The sequence below is a fragment of the Myodes glareolus genome, chromosome 2, assembly GCF_982192425.1.
Source record: "Myodes glareolus chromosome 2, mMyoGla1.1, whole genome shotgun sequence".
Taxonomy (NCBI): Eukaryota; Metazoa; Chordata; class Mammalia; order Rodentia; family Cricetidae; genus Myodes; species Myodes glareolus.
Genome location: NC_142027.1, coordinates 114,995,040 through 115,013,236, shown reverse-complemented (window position 1 = coordinate 115,013,236; position 18,197 = coordinate 114,995,040). Strand labels below are relative to the sequence as shown.

The following is an 18,197-nucleotide window of genomic DNA, read 5'->3' as shown; positions in this document are numbered from 1 at the left end:
AACACTTGGTTGTCAGTAGATGGCGCTGTTTTTTGGGGGGGGTTATGTAACCTTCAGGAGGCGGAGCCTTGCTGGAGGAAGTGTGTCACTGGGGTGGGTTTAGAGGCTTTACAGCCTGGTGTGACTTCTTTCCCTCTCTCTATGTATGGATTCTGGCTGTCAGGGTGGTGTCAGGCTCCTGCTGCTGTGCATTCCCCACTATAAGGGTCTTTATCCCTCTGGAACTGTAAGCCTAAAGAAGCCCTTTGGGTCCCTGAGTTGTTTCTCATCAAGGCGTTTGTCACAGCAACCGGAACAAAACTAGAGCAGATCTCAATAAAAAGTTGTGGCGTTGGATATGGTGTTTGCAGTACCTGCAGTATCAGCCCTTGAGGGGCTGAGGCAGGAGGATTGTAAATGAGTTCCCCAATGACACACAGATGAACAAGATGTATTCTCTTACAAACTAGTAAGTCAGGCATGTCAATATCCCTCTACAAATCAAGGGCTAAAAGCTGACCCTGCAGAACATCATGAGAATCCTGATGAATGAATAATTTATATTTGTGAGTGTGTATGTGTGTGTGTGTGAGTGTTGTATTTGTAAACCTAGCAATGGAGCCACAGAGACGGGAGGATGGACCCCTGAAGCTCACTGGCCAGCCAGCCAGCCTAGCCTAGTAGATAAATTCCCTGCCAGCAAGAATCCCTATCTTAGAAGACTAGGCACTGATCTGTGGACCTGGGGGACCACAGCTAAGAAGGACCCCTAACCTCCACAGGCAAATGCATACATATGTATTCTCATACATATATGCATGCCCCACACACAAAGGAATAAAAAGGAAAGAGAATAGGCCTAAAATCCAGGTCTTCTGATTTGTCTTCGTATCCTTTGTACCGGGGAGGAACACCAGGAGAGGCTCACATGCACACACGCTGTACCTGGACAGTCCCAGGACACTCTAAAGTAAGTGCTAACCATACCATTAGGCCTGCTCTTCGAGGCTATGGTGGAGCTCGTCTTGAACTCCAGGACATGCTCACTGTTGGCATGTTCCATAGTGACTTAAGGATGTGGCCACCCATCATCATGACAGAGCGTTGGTACTCATGCATGGCGAAGCTGGGGCTCTGCAGTTAGGAAGGTTGTTATTAAAAGGGATAACTCTACCTATGACGAAGGTGACTGCCATCTACATGTTACCAGCATCCACAGATGGATGGAAGTGATTGCTACGGGACAGGAAGGTCTATCCATGGGGATCTTGCATTTATTCGAAGTGTTAGGGCAGGAAAGAGGAAGAGGGAATAAAAGAGATAACAAAGGTAACGGATGTTCAAATTATATTTTTGATTCTTCGTTTAAATTTTGAGAGAAGGAGCTAGAGAAATGGCTTGGTGGTTAAAAGTACTTGGCTCTTGCAGAGAACCCCAGTTTGGTTCCCAGCGAATATAAGAGTTTAAGCATCCAGGCTGGGGAGACAGTTCAGCCACTACAGTGCTTATTGTACAAGCATGAGGACTTGATTTTGATCTTCAGAACCTGTGTGAAGAGGCAGATGCGGTAGTGTACATCTGTAACCCCAGAACTGGGAGGTGGAGACAAGAAGCTTCCTTAGGTTCACTGGCCAGCCATTCTAGCTATATCAGTGAGCCCTGGGTTCCAGAAGAGACTCTGTCACAAAAACTAAACTACAAGTCCAGGGACATACCTTCTACAGCAACATAATAGACAGAAACCGAAGAGCCCAGAAGATCACAGGTCAGCTACCAAATAACAAAGGAGACCCAACCTCAACAAGGTACAAGATGAGAACCCAGCTTCCCAAAGTTATCCTTTGACCTGCACCTGTACTCTGGGGCGTGCATACGCATGGATGTGCATACAAATAGGTAAAACATCAATTGAGGAAGACATGCAAAGTCAATCTCTGACCTCTATACCCATGCATACATATGATCCTGCACCTGCATGTGGGAGGTGGGAGTATGTGTGTACACGTGTGGAGAAGACTCCTGGTAGTCAGATGGTACCCTTGAAGCTGTAATTATAGGTGTTTGTGATCCATCCAAGGAGACTGTGGGATATGAATTTGCCTCAAGGTTAAGTAGCAAGCACTCTTAACTGCTGAGCCACCTCTCCAGCCAATCACATCCATTCTTAGTCTAGCATTCTTTAAAATCACAGACAGACTGAAAGAGACCCAACTAGCAAAGCGCTTGTCTTGCAAGCAAGAGGCACTGGTTTCATGCCCAGAACTAATATAAAAATCTAGGTGTAGTGGTACATACGTGTAATCCCAGCACTGGGGTGCCACTGGCCAGCCAGCCTAACCTTATCTGCAATCTCTAGGCAATTGATAGGCATTGTCTAAAAGTAAATGTGAACAGGAGTTAGAGGAATGATAGCCAAGGTTGACTTTAGCCTACAAACACAGACACACACAGACACACACACACACACACACACCCCACACACTTGTGTATACATGTGCAGCTGGACACTCATGCAGTTATGCACACATGAACACATATGTACACATACATTCACATGCACACACTGATGTTTCTAAGTACCATGCAAAGTCTAGGTAGGCACTATCTACTCTTCTCCCTGTTTCTGCCATGTAGTCCACACCTAGTGGCAAGGACATGTTAACTCACCAAGGTGAGCGCCCAGCATCCATTGTAAGGGAGACTTGACACACAACAAGGCACCCACAATCTCCTAGGGATCACCTGAAACTACAGATCATACCAACCCAGATGAGAATCTCCTCTCCATATGTTGATTTATTTCCACTATGTATTACAGTAATATAAAGCTAATAACTCCAATACTGTATTCTCTGTTACAAGACAAAGCAAACAAAATCTTGGACTGAACAGGTGATTTAGAGAGTAAAGCACTTTCCATGCATGCAAGTTTGAGGACCTGAGTTCATACCCTATAAACCTATCCAAAGCCAGGCACTGTAGTGTATCTCTATAATCTCAATGCTTCTATGGCAAAAGACAAGGTGCAGGCAGTAGAATTCCCAGGAGCTCTCAGGTCAGCTAGCCTGACATATGCAACAAGAGACCTTGTCTCAAACAGGGTAGAAAGTGACACCTGAGGTTGTCCCCTGAACTCCACATGCACACCTGCATTCACTCTCATACACACACACACACACACACACACACTCACACACACTCCACACACACACACTCTCACACACTCACACACTCACACACACACACTCCACACACACATTCACACACACGCTCATATACACACACTCACACACACTCATACACACACACTCACACACACAGTCCACACACACACTCACACAAACACTCTCTCTCTCTCTCACACACACACACACACACACACACACACTCACACACACAGTATACCTATAATTAAACTCAACTAATAAATGAAGCAGATCGATAGTTTAATAACGGTAACTAGTAATAAAAGAGTCAATTACAACAATAGACCATAATAAAAGTTATGTGAGCAGCTCCAACTCTCTCAATCTCTCTCTCTCTCTCTCTCTCTCTCTCTCTCTCTCTCTCTCTCCCCTCCCCTTCTCCCCTCTTTCTTTTTCTCAAAAGATCTTATTATACTGCCGATTGCCAATGGCCTCTAGTAATTAAAACTGCAGACAATGAAACCTTGGCTAAGGGGTAGGCTGCTGTAATAGGCTGCCATTCCTTCTCCTAGGCCTCAAAAGTGCTGCCGTTGTAAGGCGAGGGGCGGGGTAATGAGAGGAGGAAGAAAAATGACATAAAGGACAGCTCCAGGCAAACACACGGAAAAGAAAAGGGACCACGAATTAGTCTAGCAGGTTTGTACAAGCCACAGCCCCACACAAAATCAGCAGCCTCCTTAGAACATTATGAGACTGATTTCGCAATATCTCTGTAACACAAAATTCTCATATGTGAATTTTATAGATGCTATCATGTCACCATATCAAAGACAGGACATAGCAGAGCCAGTCAGGATGATACCCAGCTATAACCCATAGAGCGGGGAGGCTGAAAAGGGAGGAGTGTGAGGTCTATCTAGACTACATAAGACCTGGTCTCAAAAAATAACAACAAAAAATATTAGTAGATGGAGTTCAAGAAAATTAGAGCAAAAAGAGCCCTTACTTACTCCTCTGGGATCAGATAACCAGGGTCACACTTGGCTCTCAAACAGCTCCTGCTGTTTGTTGGCTTGCTCGGAAGAACTTACTGAGTAGCTACTGTGGCCCAAGACGTCTACCAACATCAGGAATATGATGGGGTGTCATCCCACTGGTCCCTTTAAGCCAGTTGGCATTGCCACAGCTGCCGCCAGCATGGGTATTCCTGTGCATATGTGTGCATGCATGGCCACAAATGTCAGCCCATATGAGCAGTGTGCACAAATATGTAGGTGCACATGCTTATGTTTGTAAACATGTGCATGTATATGTGGATGCCAGCGGCTAACTTTGGGGGATGTTCCTGGGGCCCCATCCACCAGACTTTCGGAGACAAGACATGACTCACCAAGCCTAGAGTCATGATTACACTAGGTTGGCCAGATTGGGAAGCCCAGGATCTCCCTGTCACCATCTCCCCGGCATTGAGATTGGAAGTGCATGCCACCACACCCAGATTCTTTTTCAATGTGGTGTCTGAGGATTCGAATTCAGGTCCTCATGCTTGAAGAATATAAAGCAGGGCACCAACCGGACTACCACCCCCGCCCCCTATACCCTCTGTTTTTATTCTCAATTCATCCTGACATACCATGACCCCACTTTAGAGTGAAAAAGTGGAGCCAGTGACCTAAAATCACAGCATTCATAACTTGACAGCTCTGGAAATGAAACCGGCCCTGTCTGACACTCTTCCACAACCTTTCTTCTGCAGGCATCTTAAAGACTCGCAGGTTGTCTGATCTCAGCTGTCTCGGGGACTCAGGCCTCCCATGCCCATGCTCCCTTTTCTCCTTGTCATTCTTCACACTCACGGCTAAGCCTTCTCCCTTTTTAATAAGTAGTGTCCCCGTGTGGCCGCAAGCACAGGTCTGGGGCGGTTGGATCTCTTCAATGACGATGATGGCAACAATGATGATGATGATGATGATGATGATGATGATGATGATGATGATGAAGATGATCATGATCATGACAGCTAATGCTGGCTGCTTCCCCTGCTACCCCCGAACTGGGCAGGAGGCAGCTGCTCCCCACTGACAGGGTGTCCAACACTCAACACTGCTCAGACCTATCTGCACAGGTCCATGCTGTCCAAGAAAAGAGTTCCCCATTTCTCCGGGAGGAGCCAGCTTCACCCAGATGCCAGGGAGAAAGGAAAAGCACTCGGCTCCACCCTCCCATCCCACCCCCTCTCCCTCAACCCACCCACACCTCCACGGATCAAACCTTCTAGAACACTGGCCAACCTTGCCTCCAGGCCCTGTTGAATGTCTAGACTGAGCGTAGAGAAGGTGTGCAAACTTGACTTCCCTCTAGTGATTAGCGTTGTTTGTTTGTTTGTTTTTGGCTTTGTTTGTTGATTTAAAGGTTAATCTTTATTTTTATGTATGTGTCTGTTTCTGTGTGTGCAGGTGCCCTCGGAGACCAGAAGAGGCCTTTAGACCCCCCCCTCAGGCAGCCATTCTCAACCTCAGTCCCCAATCCTTTGGGGGGGGGTGTGTGTGGAGGGATCAAAGGGCCCTTTCACAGGGGTTGCATATCTGATACCCTGCATACTAGATATTGACATCACAACTCATAACAGTAGCAAAATCACAGCTATGAAATAGCAATAAAAATAATTTTATGATGAGGGGGTCACTACAACATGAGGGGCTGTATTAAAGGGCCACACACAGTATTAGGAAGGTTGAGTGCCACAGCTCTAGAGCTAGGGTGACTGTGAGTCGCCCAGCATGGTGGAAATAGAACTTAAGTCCTCTGCCAAAGCAGTCAGGGCTCTTAACTACTGAGCCATCAACCCAGTGGTTGAGGCTTTTCAAGATGTATTTATTACTCTGGTTTTATCCGCATGACTGTTTTGGCTGCATGGAGGTATATGCGTGCCTGGTACCTGCGGCGGTCAGAGGAGGGTGCAGGATCCCCTGGAATGGAAGAGGCTCCTGGGAGCCAAACCCCAGCCCTTTATAAGAACAGCAGGTGCTCTTCCCACTGATCTCTCTGCCCGGCAGTCATGTAGTGGCTGGGTTTAATACAAACGCTGTCTTCTCCTTTAGTCCTTCCCGCAAGGACATGCAGGTACCACTTAGCATCCAAGGTCTATGTAAGTATACCATTATCCAGGTAGGAGAGGGAAACAATGCTGGGTTGGGCTCTGCCACTCACCAAAGAACAGCCTTGGCCTGGGAACATCTCTGCTAGTCGAGGGTTGTCTTAACACATATGCAAAGCCTTAGACTCTATCCCAACATTGAAAAAACAAAACCCAAAACACAACCTGGTCATCGGGATGCATACCAGCCACCCCAGCACCATAGAAGTGAAGGCAGGAGGATCAGGAGTTGCAGGTCGCCCTCAGCTATATAGGGTGCTTGAGACCAGCCTGGACTGCCCACAATCCTGCTTTTTCTGGCTCTAACCTGCAGTCAAGAGAGAGCAGATTTTCCCTCTGTGCCCACTGTGCCAACTCACTCTCCCTGCCTGGAGAATTTTGGCACATAGCCCTTGGGTTATCTGGGAATGTTTTAGTTTTTGTTTTTTGTCCTTTTTTTTTTTAATTTTCCCTCTTCTTCTTTGCAGTTTTAGACTTTGGCTCCGTCCACTCGTGTGGCTTAGAGGCAGGAGCAGGAGAGGTAATTTTGACTTCTGTCTATTTCCGCGAGGATTTTTCAATTTCTCCAAGCAGCCCGGCTTCTATTCAATATCCTTCTGAAATCTAAATTTGGAAACTAACTCCAAATCAATTGCATTTCCTCTTACGACACAGCTGCCCAGGGCTGACAGAGAACAGGGCCGAAGCTCGGGTGTTCCTACTTCCAATTCACTGTGCTGGGGACTTTGAGGGGGGAGCGAGGCTGGCACGGGTCCCTCCTCCACTCCCCTCCACTCATCGCAATGGTTCTGGGTGAAGGGAGAAAGTCATATTCCTAATCCTCCACTCTGCCTGCATCTTAGTGGATCACACCAGCTAAATCTAACAATATCTCTATTTCTCACCTTTCTCATCTCTAAAATGAGAGAAATAAATAACTTCCTTAGAAGGTGACAGAAAAGATGACAGGAAACCAAACATCACGTACCTCGTGACCGGGGAATTCCAACAGCAACCACGAAATCAGTGTCTGTGTCTATAAGAACCACTGGGCAACGGCTTTAACAGATTTTTAAAGAGTTTTGCTTTCTTCTGTATGATTCTTAAAAGATTTTTCCAGATGTTCTATAGATTGATTTTATGCTACAGAAAAGAATATTAAAACTATATTCATAATACAAAGTCATACACCCAAATATACTGATACTGGCTAGTGTCTAACCTGGTCTAGTGTCTAACCTGGTATACCACCTTACTTCCAAGCTCCTTTGGTTCCTTTAATTCAGGAAGAAAGAAGATTAGATGAACTTCAAGACGGTACAGGCAAGATGGGGGAGGCAGATAGCAAGGGCAAGGTAGGGAAGGCAAACTGGTGAGGGTAAGACGGGGGAGACAAGGCAGAGAGGAAAGGCGGTTTAGACAAGATAGTGGGAACAGCATGATGGAGGCAATGTGTCAGAAGCAAGAAAGCACTGGCCAGAAGGCAGAGCCAAGATGGTGGAAGCAAGATGAGAGCAGGCAAGAAGGCATCGGCAAGAAAACTGAGGCAGTGTGACGAAGACAAGACAGCTTCTTATACTCAGTCTTCCGAGTTAAGTCCTTCCCGCCCCCTCCTTTCGCCACACCACCCATCCCAGCCTTCACAATCTGAAGGCTATTTTCTCTGGGGCTATCGTTTCCTTTGTAAAACTCAGCTTCCATCCAGCTATCAATAAACCTCAACTGCCCACCATATATGCAACGCACAGATGGTAAGAGACAGGGTGGGATGCAGAAGTCTAAAATAGGACCCCAGTCCCTTAAAAAAAGCCTTGAGTCATTTCTGGACTCCAAAGTTAAACCCACTGAGGCATAAGAGTTCAGGCTAAGGCTGCAAAATGACCATCACTAAAACCTTGAACAGCTTAACATAACATTTGACAAGCCGCAAGAGCCAAGCCTGAAAGGTTGGACAGAATTGAGGACTATGCAGAGAAGTCAGTAAAACCAGCTCTTCTCAAAGACTGAATTGCAATGTGTAGGCTACAGAGCCTAAGGTCAATGACGGGGGTCTCAGCAAAGAGCCAGAGGTGACGCCAATTATGAGTAGAAAGATGGAGAGCCTCAGAGAAAACAGCCTGGGCAGACCTGTGATCCCAGCACTGAGAAGGTGGAGGCGGGAGGATCAGGAGTTCAAAATCATCCTTGGCTACTTAGGGGAGCTTCAGGCTAGTCTAGGCTACATGGATCCAGCCTCAAAGCACAACCTCAAACAAGCAAAAACAATCAAGCAAACCAAAGCCCAGAGGTTGGTGGAATCTTTATGAATTTCTCCTGCTAGAGCCCAGAGGCCACAGGAAGGCTTTAAGTAACCCGAATGGCTTTTTGTTTGTTTATTTGTATGTCTTTTGTTGCTCCGGAGATCAAACTCGGGACCTTGCACACACTAGGCAAGCATTCTGCCACTGAACTATACCCCTAGACCAGCTCCGAGCAACTTTAAAAATGCCAGCTTCATATAGCACTAAGAAGTTGGCTATGAGTTGCTATGTGCCCAGTGCCTCACTCTAGCTGAGGAATAAGGAACCCTGAGCTCAACGAGGTCTCCTTCTTTGTTGTCAGTGGCAATGGGTCAGGTGCACAGCCTAAGCCTCACTGAAGCCCTGGTCACAGCTCTCTGTATACCAGGAAGAGTTCTACCTCCCGGCTCCCCCAGCCTCCTGGTACAGCAGGCAGCCTGGTACAATCAATAGAATAAGCAGTCCTCAAAACAAGAACAAAGACTGGTGCCCCTGAGGGCAGGGTAGAGATGGGGAGGGTTTTCTCCACACCACAACCTTTCCTTGTTCTCGCTCTCCAGGTTGTGCGCCCCTACAAATCACACACAGGGTCCTGGAAGACAGATTGAAGTCATAGCTTGTCCAGGAAAACTCTCAACTGAACGTCACTGAGCCAGCTCCCAGCCTTCCTCTTCTAGCTCTCCACTCAACCAATCATTTTTTTTTCTACCTTCCTACCCACCCTACTCCCTGCCCGGGAAATCTCACCAACCTTTCATGCTGAAACAGATTCATGTAGCCCAGGCTGGCCTCCATAGGTAGCCAAGGATGATCTTGAAGTCTTAATCCTCCTTTCTCCTCCCTAGGGCTGAGCTTAGAAGTTGGTGCCACCATTCCTGGTTTATGCAGTGCTAGGGATAGAATTTAGGGCCCTGTGCAAGCTAGGCAAAGGCTCTACCAACTGAGCTACACCTGCATCTCCCTAGCATGGGCTTTCTCTGCAAAGCAAAAGGCTCAGGGAAAGAAGCCAGACCCAGAGCCCCTTGGAAGCAAATCTTGGCTTCTCGCAAGTCCCACCCGGCCAGCTGACTTTGCAATCTGAGTGTGTCGTGTGCCTTTGCTAGGTTTGGTATAGGCAAAGAGGGGTGTCTGATGGAGAGAGTAAGACGTTCATTACAGGCAAAGTCTCAGCCCTTACCCCCTGCCTTTTGAAAAGAAGCCCCTAGGACATGGAGCCCTGAATTCTGCAAACACACAGACCCTGCAAGGGATTTTGATAAGTAATGTCCCGGCAGGAGAGTAGAATAGCAGCTAAGAGCCTCCACCTTCAGGCAACAAGTTCCAGAGTCATTTTAAAGCCCTAATAGTCACTGGGTAACTGCCAGCAAGTCTCAAAGGGACAAAGAAGGGCAGGTGCCTCGCAGGGTCGCTGCAAATGCTAAGAAAGTCATGCATATCTGCTACCTTTAGAAAACACTGCAGAGTGGTCCGAGAAAATGACTCCATTGGGTAAAGTGCTTGCTGCACAAGACTTTAATCCTAGCGCGGGGGAGGCTGAGAAAAGATAGTCACAGAGGTTTGCCGGTCAGCCAGTCTAGCCAGAATGGCAGGCTCCCGGTTCAGTGAGAGACTGTGTCTCAAAGAACAAGGCAGAGAAGGGACTGAGGAAGATACTAGGGACTGACTCCCAGCTTCCACATGTATGCGTGTGCATATGCATTCCCACCACAATAAGTCAATGAACACATTAGTTAATACATAAATAAATAGTACCACACAGAACTTTTATAATTGCCATTAAAGGTGTGGCCATAACGTATTTTATGTCACTAATGGAAACTCTTACTAAGATGACCTGCTACAAACTAATGTGTTCCTGAATGTAGCTTGAGAGACAGCAAGCGCTGTCTCTTTTGGGGGTGTCTTATGAATGTGCTTCTGTGGGGATTTATGCAGAAAGAAAATAATTTCAACCTCCCAGCTCTCCTCACTTAGCCAGGCTGGCCCTAGACTTCTGATCCTCCTGCCCCACCTCTGGAGTGTTGAGAGCATGCTCTTCTAGTTGCTCTAGAAATGAACTGAAGGATTTAATCTTGCTCTCTTCATTTCGTCTTGAGGTCTTGGGAGCAGAGCTTCAGCACTGCCTTGCTGGGCTGCCCTGGTGGTCTGGTCTCATTACCTGTGAGAGGTGTAATTAGGGCCACAACTCCACACTACAGGTGCAAGTTCAAAGCCCCCTGGAAACTAATGATATGGTACTAAGGACACTATGACATCTTTTCATGATTGCAGGAGGCTGCCCACATCCCCCTCATCAAAGGGCAAGAAAAAAGCTGTCTTCCCTAGTCCCCAGCCACTTGTCCTGAGGCTGACCTGTCACTCTCACCAGTGAAGACAGGTGAAGTCTGGTCCCCAACCCAAGTTTACACGGGTTATATGTAAACTTTACAGATCCATGTAGTTCATTTATCAAAAAAAAAAAACTATTATACTTTAAAACTCAGAGCCAGCCGTGAGATGGCTTAGTGGGCAAAGGCAATTAGACCTGAGGACCTGAGACCATCCAGGACCCCGTGGTAGATGAAGAGAGTTGACTGTCCTATGTTGTTCTCTGACCTCTATATGTGGTCTGTGGTATGTATTCACCATCCCAAAACACATAACACAACACACACACACACTCATGCACGCATGCACGCACACCCACACATACATATACACATACACACACACTTTTAAATTCAAAGTAGGAGGCTATAGACAGAAATGTGTGCTTTGGGACCAGGAAGGTGGCTCAGGTGGTAAAACACTTGCTTTGCAAGCACGAGGAGCTCTGAGTTCGGTCCCCAAAGCCAACATTTTTTTTTTAATGGTAGCATGTCCTCGTAATCACAGAGCCAGAGGTAGAAACAGTTGGATCTCTGGGCATGCTGATTGACCAGCCTCACTCTGCGAGCACCAGGTCAGTGAGAGACCCCGTATCAAAATATCCAAGGTAAATATTTCTGAGGAATAATATTCCAGATTGACCCCTGCCCTCTATGTGCACGCACGTGCACACACACACACACATTCCTGCACACAGACCACAGACACAAGAAAAGAAATCTGTGCCTTGTAGCCAAGAACAAGGACTCTGTGGTCAACCAGCCTCTAAAGTACTACTTACTGACATCAGTACACAGGCAGTGTGGTTAACTTCCCCCGTCTGGTTTGCTGGGTTCTCCTGTGAGGGAGGGGCCGGAACCTCCTTGGACTAACGGTAGTGTCCTACCATTGAACGCGCAGAGCTTGTAATGTCTCTCTAGTACACAGCCAAGAATTATTATCAGTCATTATAACAGCTGGCAGTTCCTGGCCATGGAAACCTGCAAAAGGTTGGGAAGGGAGGAGAGGGCTGGGCGTGTGTACTGGCTGAGTCTTCTTTATACTAGACAGATGATGTGACACCCTGAAGACAGCAAGTGCACAGGGACCATGAGTTCCTTGAACCACACGGAAACAGTGATGAGTTCCACTGGTCCTTCTCTTTTACGGTAACTCCTTTAGAATAGTTTAGATGGGACGGGTTCTGGAAAATGCTACAAACCTAGATGCCGTGCCTCCTTGTTTGTCTGAACTTTGTGAGTGAGCATCTGCTTCCCAGACTCACTGAGAACTTGATCCTCGGTTGTTGCTTGGTTCAGAATCTCACCCCGCACCCAGGCCGAGGGAAGGGAAGAGTCTGCCTTCTCAGTGATGCATTCAACCTAAAGGGATATTGTACCCATTCAAGCCTTCACTTTACAAGTCACGGCATCCACTTCGCTACCAGCTCCCCCATCAAACACCATGCACGGACAGCTATTTCCCCCCTAGATGTCCCTAGCCTGCAGTCCATCCTGTCGAAGCTAGAGTCAAGTCACAAGCAGAAACAGAGTCAACTGTAGTGACATGTTTCTAGCCTAAGACCAAACTTCCAGTTTGAGTGTATTATGGGAAAGAAGCAGGTAGTAGTTTCTACAATAGTCCCAGACACTGAACCGGAATGGAAGGGAGACATCATTCAGATGTCAGCTTAGAGTACACAGAGCACAGAGAGCCAGGGAGATCACCCTGTGACCCCGCACGCACAGCGACCCACGGGCATCAGGGCACGTCCTTACCATTAAGCTGCCGGTAGACGATGTCCTCCAGCAGCGACAGGCGCTTCAGGACCGCATCCTGGATGGGGCTGGCGCTGTGCGCACTGAGGTTAGCCACCTCTGCGCGAGGCCGGATCTCGTGGAAGGCGTCTCCGCTGCGCACCGCGATAGGCCGGCACTTAGCCAAGAAGATCACAAAGCCGGCCACCGCTATCAAGTTCAACACCAACAACACTTTGACTCTCCTCAGTGAAGCCATCAAACAACACGGCTGGTCCTTTCCCTGGACCCACGCCTCTACCAGCCTCACCTGGGAGGCACAGGGCAGCCCAAGACCTTGCAGACCCTTCACACCTGACAATGGCCAGGAGTGGGTTGGAGGAATCCCAGCTGCTGCCGGCTACAAAACGCCGATGCTCAGGCGACAGAGACCACTGGGAAGACACAGCTGTTGGGGACCAAGCGTGATCACTCACATGGAAAGCCCCTGGTTTGCAAAAGTGTCCCTGAAATGCCTGCTTCGTCCACAGCACGCCGTCACTTCTAAGAGGCAGCAAAAGATAAAGGTCCCGGGGTCTCTCCCAGAACAAGTCGTCTTTGGATTTTGGACCTCTGGAGACGTGGACCTTCAGGAACAGCCCGAAGGTAGTCGGGATGCTCCAGAGACGTGGCGGGAGTGGCGCGCAGGTGCCTTGCTCCAGCTCTGCGCCCGCCGGCGGAAGAGCGCGCCACTCCTGGAGTTGCACCGCTGACACTCCCGCAGGCGCCCGTCGCGGGGTTAGGACAGCGTTCTTCAGCAGAGGACCTGCTCCTCCGGGCGGGTGTCTTTGTTCAGCTCACCGGCCCTCTCCATCACTCCGGGAGGAGGAAAAGCCCGCTTCCACTGCCCGCATCCTCCAGACTCCGCAGTCACGCTTAAATCTCAATGACTCTCTCAAAGTGGGGGGGGGGGGCAGGAAAGGGGCGGGAGCAGGAACCCAGCGCTGCGTCCTCTCCGCCCCCACCCCGCCCGCAAAACTCACCAGTGCGCACAGCGCCACGGGTTACCGAACACGTTCCAAGTCCCCACACGAGCCTCCGGGCCTGCCGGACACACTGGCCTGTCTCAGGAGGTGGCGCGTCGCGAGGCTGGCCGGAAGGAAGAGTCGGACCTCCAAAGTCACACCAGTTTGCTACACGCTTCGCTAAACGTCGCGGGGGAGGGATGCGCGCTGGTGCCTCCGCCGCCTGTCACCACGGCCGGTGCCGCTCGTCCCAAGCCCCCAGGGGAACCAAGATCCGAGTGTCCCGATCACTGGACGCAATGACACCGCTGCTGCGGCACTGAGAGTACACACTGTCTCCCAGGGGGATGGTGGGATAGACCGGAGCAGCTGGGGAGACAGGAGGGGGATGCTCAGGTGGTGACGGACGGCGGGGCGCGGTCCCGAGGGGAGCGGCTGCGGCGCCGACTCCTCCTCCGCGGTCCCTTGGTCACCCTCTTCCCCGAGAGACAGTCGCCACCGCCGCTGCCACCCGCAGGCTGCGGAGCGCACAGCCAAGGGAAGCTGGCCCGCTCTTGCGCGCGCACCCGGAAAGGGTGGGGGCGTCAGGAGAGAGTGGGCAGCGCGCGGGACCCGGGAGCAGTCAAGTCATGTTGGCTGCTAAGGGCTGCGAGGGACCCTTGGGGTTCTCAGCGCTCTCTGAACCGGCGGGTTTGTTCCATCCCGGCAGACGAGGAAGACGTTCCTTTCTCTTGGCTAAGCTGCTCTGCTTAGCTTGGCCCGGAATGGCTAGAGGGAAAATCTGGCCTGGAGACTCGGATTCCGCTACTTTCGGAGCCAGGCCTTGTGTCCTTCTTGCTAGGGCCCTGGGAGACTTGTGACCATCCTAGTTGCGGCTTCTGTGCTCACCTACACTTCAGTAAACATCGTTTTAGTAGCACACGGATTTATGGCCCTAATGGGTCTCCACAACCTCTTCCTTTTCTGGAGACCCGGGAGTGCCAAAGACTGGAATCCAAACCTGCCCTCTGATTCTTTAATTTGTTAGGCCAGAGAAAGAAACCAGGCTGCCAACAGAGTCCAGTGAATTCAGGGTGCTTTCCCTTCATTCTTCCTACCCCATGAAAGTTTATTGTCGATCCTTGATTAGTTTTGTTTGGTTGGTTTGGGTTTAGGCTTCTATTTGGGGCAGGGCGAGGAAGAGTGGGTGGGTTTGGGGTTTGGGGTTGGGTTGTAGTTCTGTTGTTGAACCTCAAGTTGAGTGCTTGCTTAGACCTCAGCTGGATCCCCCATTCTTCACAACCCAGTCTTGCTGGTGGCAAACCTAGCAGCCCAACGTTTAGGGAGTAGAGGCAGGAGGATCAGGAACTAGAAAGCTCCGCAGCTGCAAAGTAAGTTCCAGGTTCGCTTGGGTTTCTTATAAAGGGGAGAGGGGGTGTTTTTGGTCTGTGTTTGTTTGGACTTTGTTAGAATTTTGGTGTTTCTTTGTTTATTCAGTCTGGCTTAGCCTGGGCTGGTCCCTAACTCCTGATTCTTGACTCTCTTGACCTCACGTGCCAAGTCCTGGGATGGCAGTCACTGTCTCCAAGCGGGGCCCTCCATTTCAGCAGAGAATTTTTTGTTTGTTTGCGGGGGATGTTTTCTGTTGTTGTTGCTTGTTATTTTAAACAACAGCAGCAAGCACCTTTACAGTTTTTCACACTGGGAAAAAAAGATCCATGGAAGGCCAGGCTTGGTGGTGTGCGTGTGGTCTGCTGCTCAGAGGTCTGAGGGAGACAGGAGGACCTTTCACTCAAGGCCAGGCTGGGCAGTTTGGCAAGGGTCCTACCTTAAAATAAAAATAAAGGGGAAAATTACAGGGATAAAGCTGACTGATACAGTACTTGTTGGACATTTGTGAGGTCCTCAGTTTAATCCCCAAAGAAAGGGAGGGAAGGAGGAAAGGAAAGGATGGGGGGAGCCTGAAAAACCATAACAATCTTCATTTCTTTTTTAATATCTTATTCTTTTCTTTTTATTCCACTATTAGTGTGCATTGGGCATGTGAGCATGTGTGCATACACACACGTGTGTGTGTGTGTGTGTGTGTGTGTGTGTGTGTGTGTGTGTGTGTAAGCCCATAGAGACCAGAAGGAGGTATTTGATTCCTTGAACTAGAGTTACAAGTGTTTGTGAGTCACTGCTGAGGGGTACTTGAATCCTATGGTGTTTGAATAGGTGTGGGCTCAATAGACTCATGTGTTTAAATGCTTGGCACCTAGGGGGTGGCACTATTAGGGGATGTGGCATTATTGGAGTAGGTATGACCTTGTTGGAGAAAGTATATCACTGATGATGGGTCAGGCTTTAAGGTCTCAGAAGCTCAGGTCTCGTCAGTACGTCTCAGTTTCCTTCTACCTGTGGGTCAAGATGTAGAACTCCCAGCTACCTCTCAAGCACCATGTCTGCTTGCCTACCACCATGCTTCCCACCATGATGACAATGGACTAAACCTCTGAAACTGTAAGCCAGGCCCAATTAAACGTTTCCCTTTTAAGAGTTGCTTTGGTCGTGGTGTCTCTCCACAGCATTAAAAACCCTAACTAAGACAGATTCCAATTCCGCTTCTCCTAAGAGAGCAGTAAGATGTCTCTCTAGTTCCATTTCCTCCCATTTCAAAATCTACTTAGCCGCGTATGTGTCTGGGTGTGTATTTTAGCCACAGCCCACATGTGGAGCTCAGAGGACAACATGGAGGAGTCATTTCTCTCCTTCTGCTCTGCAGGTTTCGGGGATTGAACCCAAGTGGTCGAACTTGGCAACGAGCACCTTTACCTCCCTGAGCCAACTCACTGGCCTCCAGTTTTATTTTTCATTTCTTTGGAGCCTGCTCAACAAGATCCTTAGGGTATTGACTTTTTATAATCTACAGTGAACCAAGTACCAAAAAAAATATCAAAAAGCATGGAAAAATCACTTTTAGACATCTGTGAAGTAAGAGTGAAGCTGGGTGCGAGGAAACCCTGGCTTTCAAGGCCTTCAGATCATCAGGGACCAGTTGAGGCCAGGTCTCCACAGTTGTTCACTGAAGACCCAGGGCAGCCAGTGTCAGAGCCTCGGGAGAGGCTAGCTGTTGAAGGGCTGGAAGATGTGCTGTCCTTGCTCAATCCCACGTTTGTGGATCACCCTTCCTGCATCCCCCTCCCTCCCAAGATATGAGACAACGTAGTCAGAGGATAGCGTACCATACTAATTTCACCACGGTTTCTATAACATGGGAATCTTCAGGTATTGAGATGCAAGGGAAATTTGGTTTGGTTGGATTAGGTTTGGTTTTGGGTATGATTTTTGAGCTCAATCTCACTATGTAGCCCAGACTGGCCTAAAACTTATGATCCTCCTGCCTCATCTTCTCAAGGACTAGGGTTACAGGGGCATACCACCATGCCCAGACTGTGAACTGTTTGTTTTTATGCAATGAAGAATGGATACTCATGTAGAAAAGCAATAGGATAAAACAAAAAGGCCTGCACTGAAGATAATAGATGGAGGGTGGTGCTCTACCACTGAGCCACACCCCAGCCCCTCACTGGGGGATTCTAGGCAGGGGTTCTACCTCTGAACCACACCCCAGCCCCTCACTGGGGGATTCTAGGCAGGGGCTCCACCACTGAGCCACACCCCAGACCCTCACTGGAGGATTCTAGGCAGGGGCTCCACCACTGAGCCACACCCCAGACCCTCACTGGGGGATTCTAGGAAGATGCTCTACCACTGAGCCACACCTAGCCCCTCACTGGGGGATTCTAGGCAGGGATTCTACCTCTGAACCACACCCCAGCCCCTCACTGGGGGATTCTAGGCAGGGGCTCCACCACTGAGCCACACCCCAGCCCCTCACTGGAGGATTCTAGGCAGGGGCTCCACCACTGAGCCACACCCCAGACCCTCACTGGGGGATTCTAGGCAGGGGATCCACTACTGAGCCACACCCCAGACCCTCACTGGGGGATTCTAGGCAGGTGCTCTACCACTGAACCACACCCCAGCCCCTCACTGGGGGATTCTAGGCAGGGGCTCCATCACTGAGCCACACCCCAGACCCTCACTGGGGGATTCTAGGCAGATGCTCTACCACTGAGCCACACTTAGCCCCTCACTGGGGGATTCTAGGCAGGGGCTCTACCACTGAGCTACATTTTCAATACAGGATAGAGTTTTAACTGCAGGGTTATAGGACTTGAGCGTGTCTGAGTGTGTCTGCATGAAAAGGTAGCTCTTGCTGTGTCCATGATCATTGGCCACTCCTTGAGATTAGAATGTAGATAGTCTTTTGTGAACACAGATGCTCCACAGACTGCTTGTGTATGCTGAGGAGAGAAAATCCTATAGATAACTCATGAAATTACCAGCTCATCTAGGCCAGAGGGGCCCATGAAGTCCCTGGCTAGCTAGGGTAAAAATCAAAAGCTCTGAAGTTGGAACTGGCCTGTAAACTTCCCCATTACTTGAACTCTGTTCCCCATTCTTTAAATTTATTACTCCAGTTTGGAAATACGACCATAGCTGGGTGTCATACCCACCTGGGTTCA

General features: G+C 49.1%; 1 protein-coding gene across 1 annotated transcript in view; it reads right to left on the bottom strand.

Annotated features, from left to right (window-relative positions):
* The window catches only part of Galnt17 (polypeptide N-acetylgalactosaminyltransferase 17), a 425,585-nt gene extending 411,212 nt beyond the window's left edge, over nucleotides 1-14,373 (bottom strand). The window contains exon 1 of the mRNA XM_048433766.3: nucleotides 12,665-14,373. Coding sequence (XP_048289723.1) covers nucleotides 12,665-12,902 — 238 coding nt within the window. The 5' untranslated portion in view covers nucleotides 12,903-14,373. The remainder of the gene's footprint in view (nucleotides 1-12,664) is intronic.
* Between the last annotated feature and the right edge of the window lie 3,824 nt (nucleotides 14,374-18,197).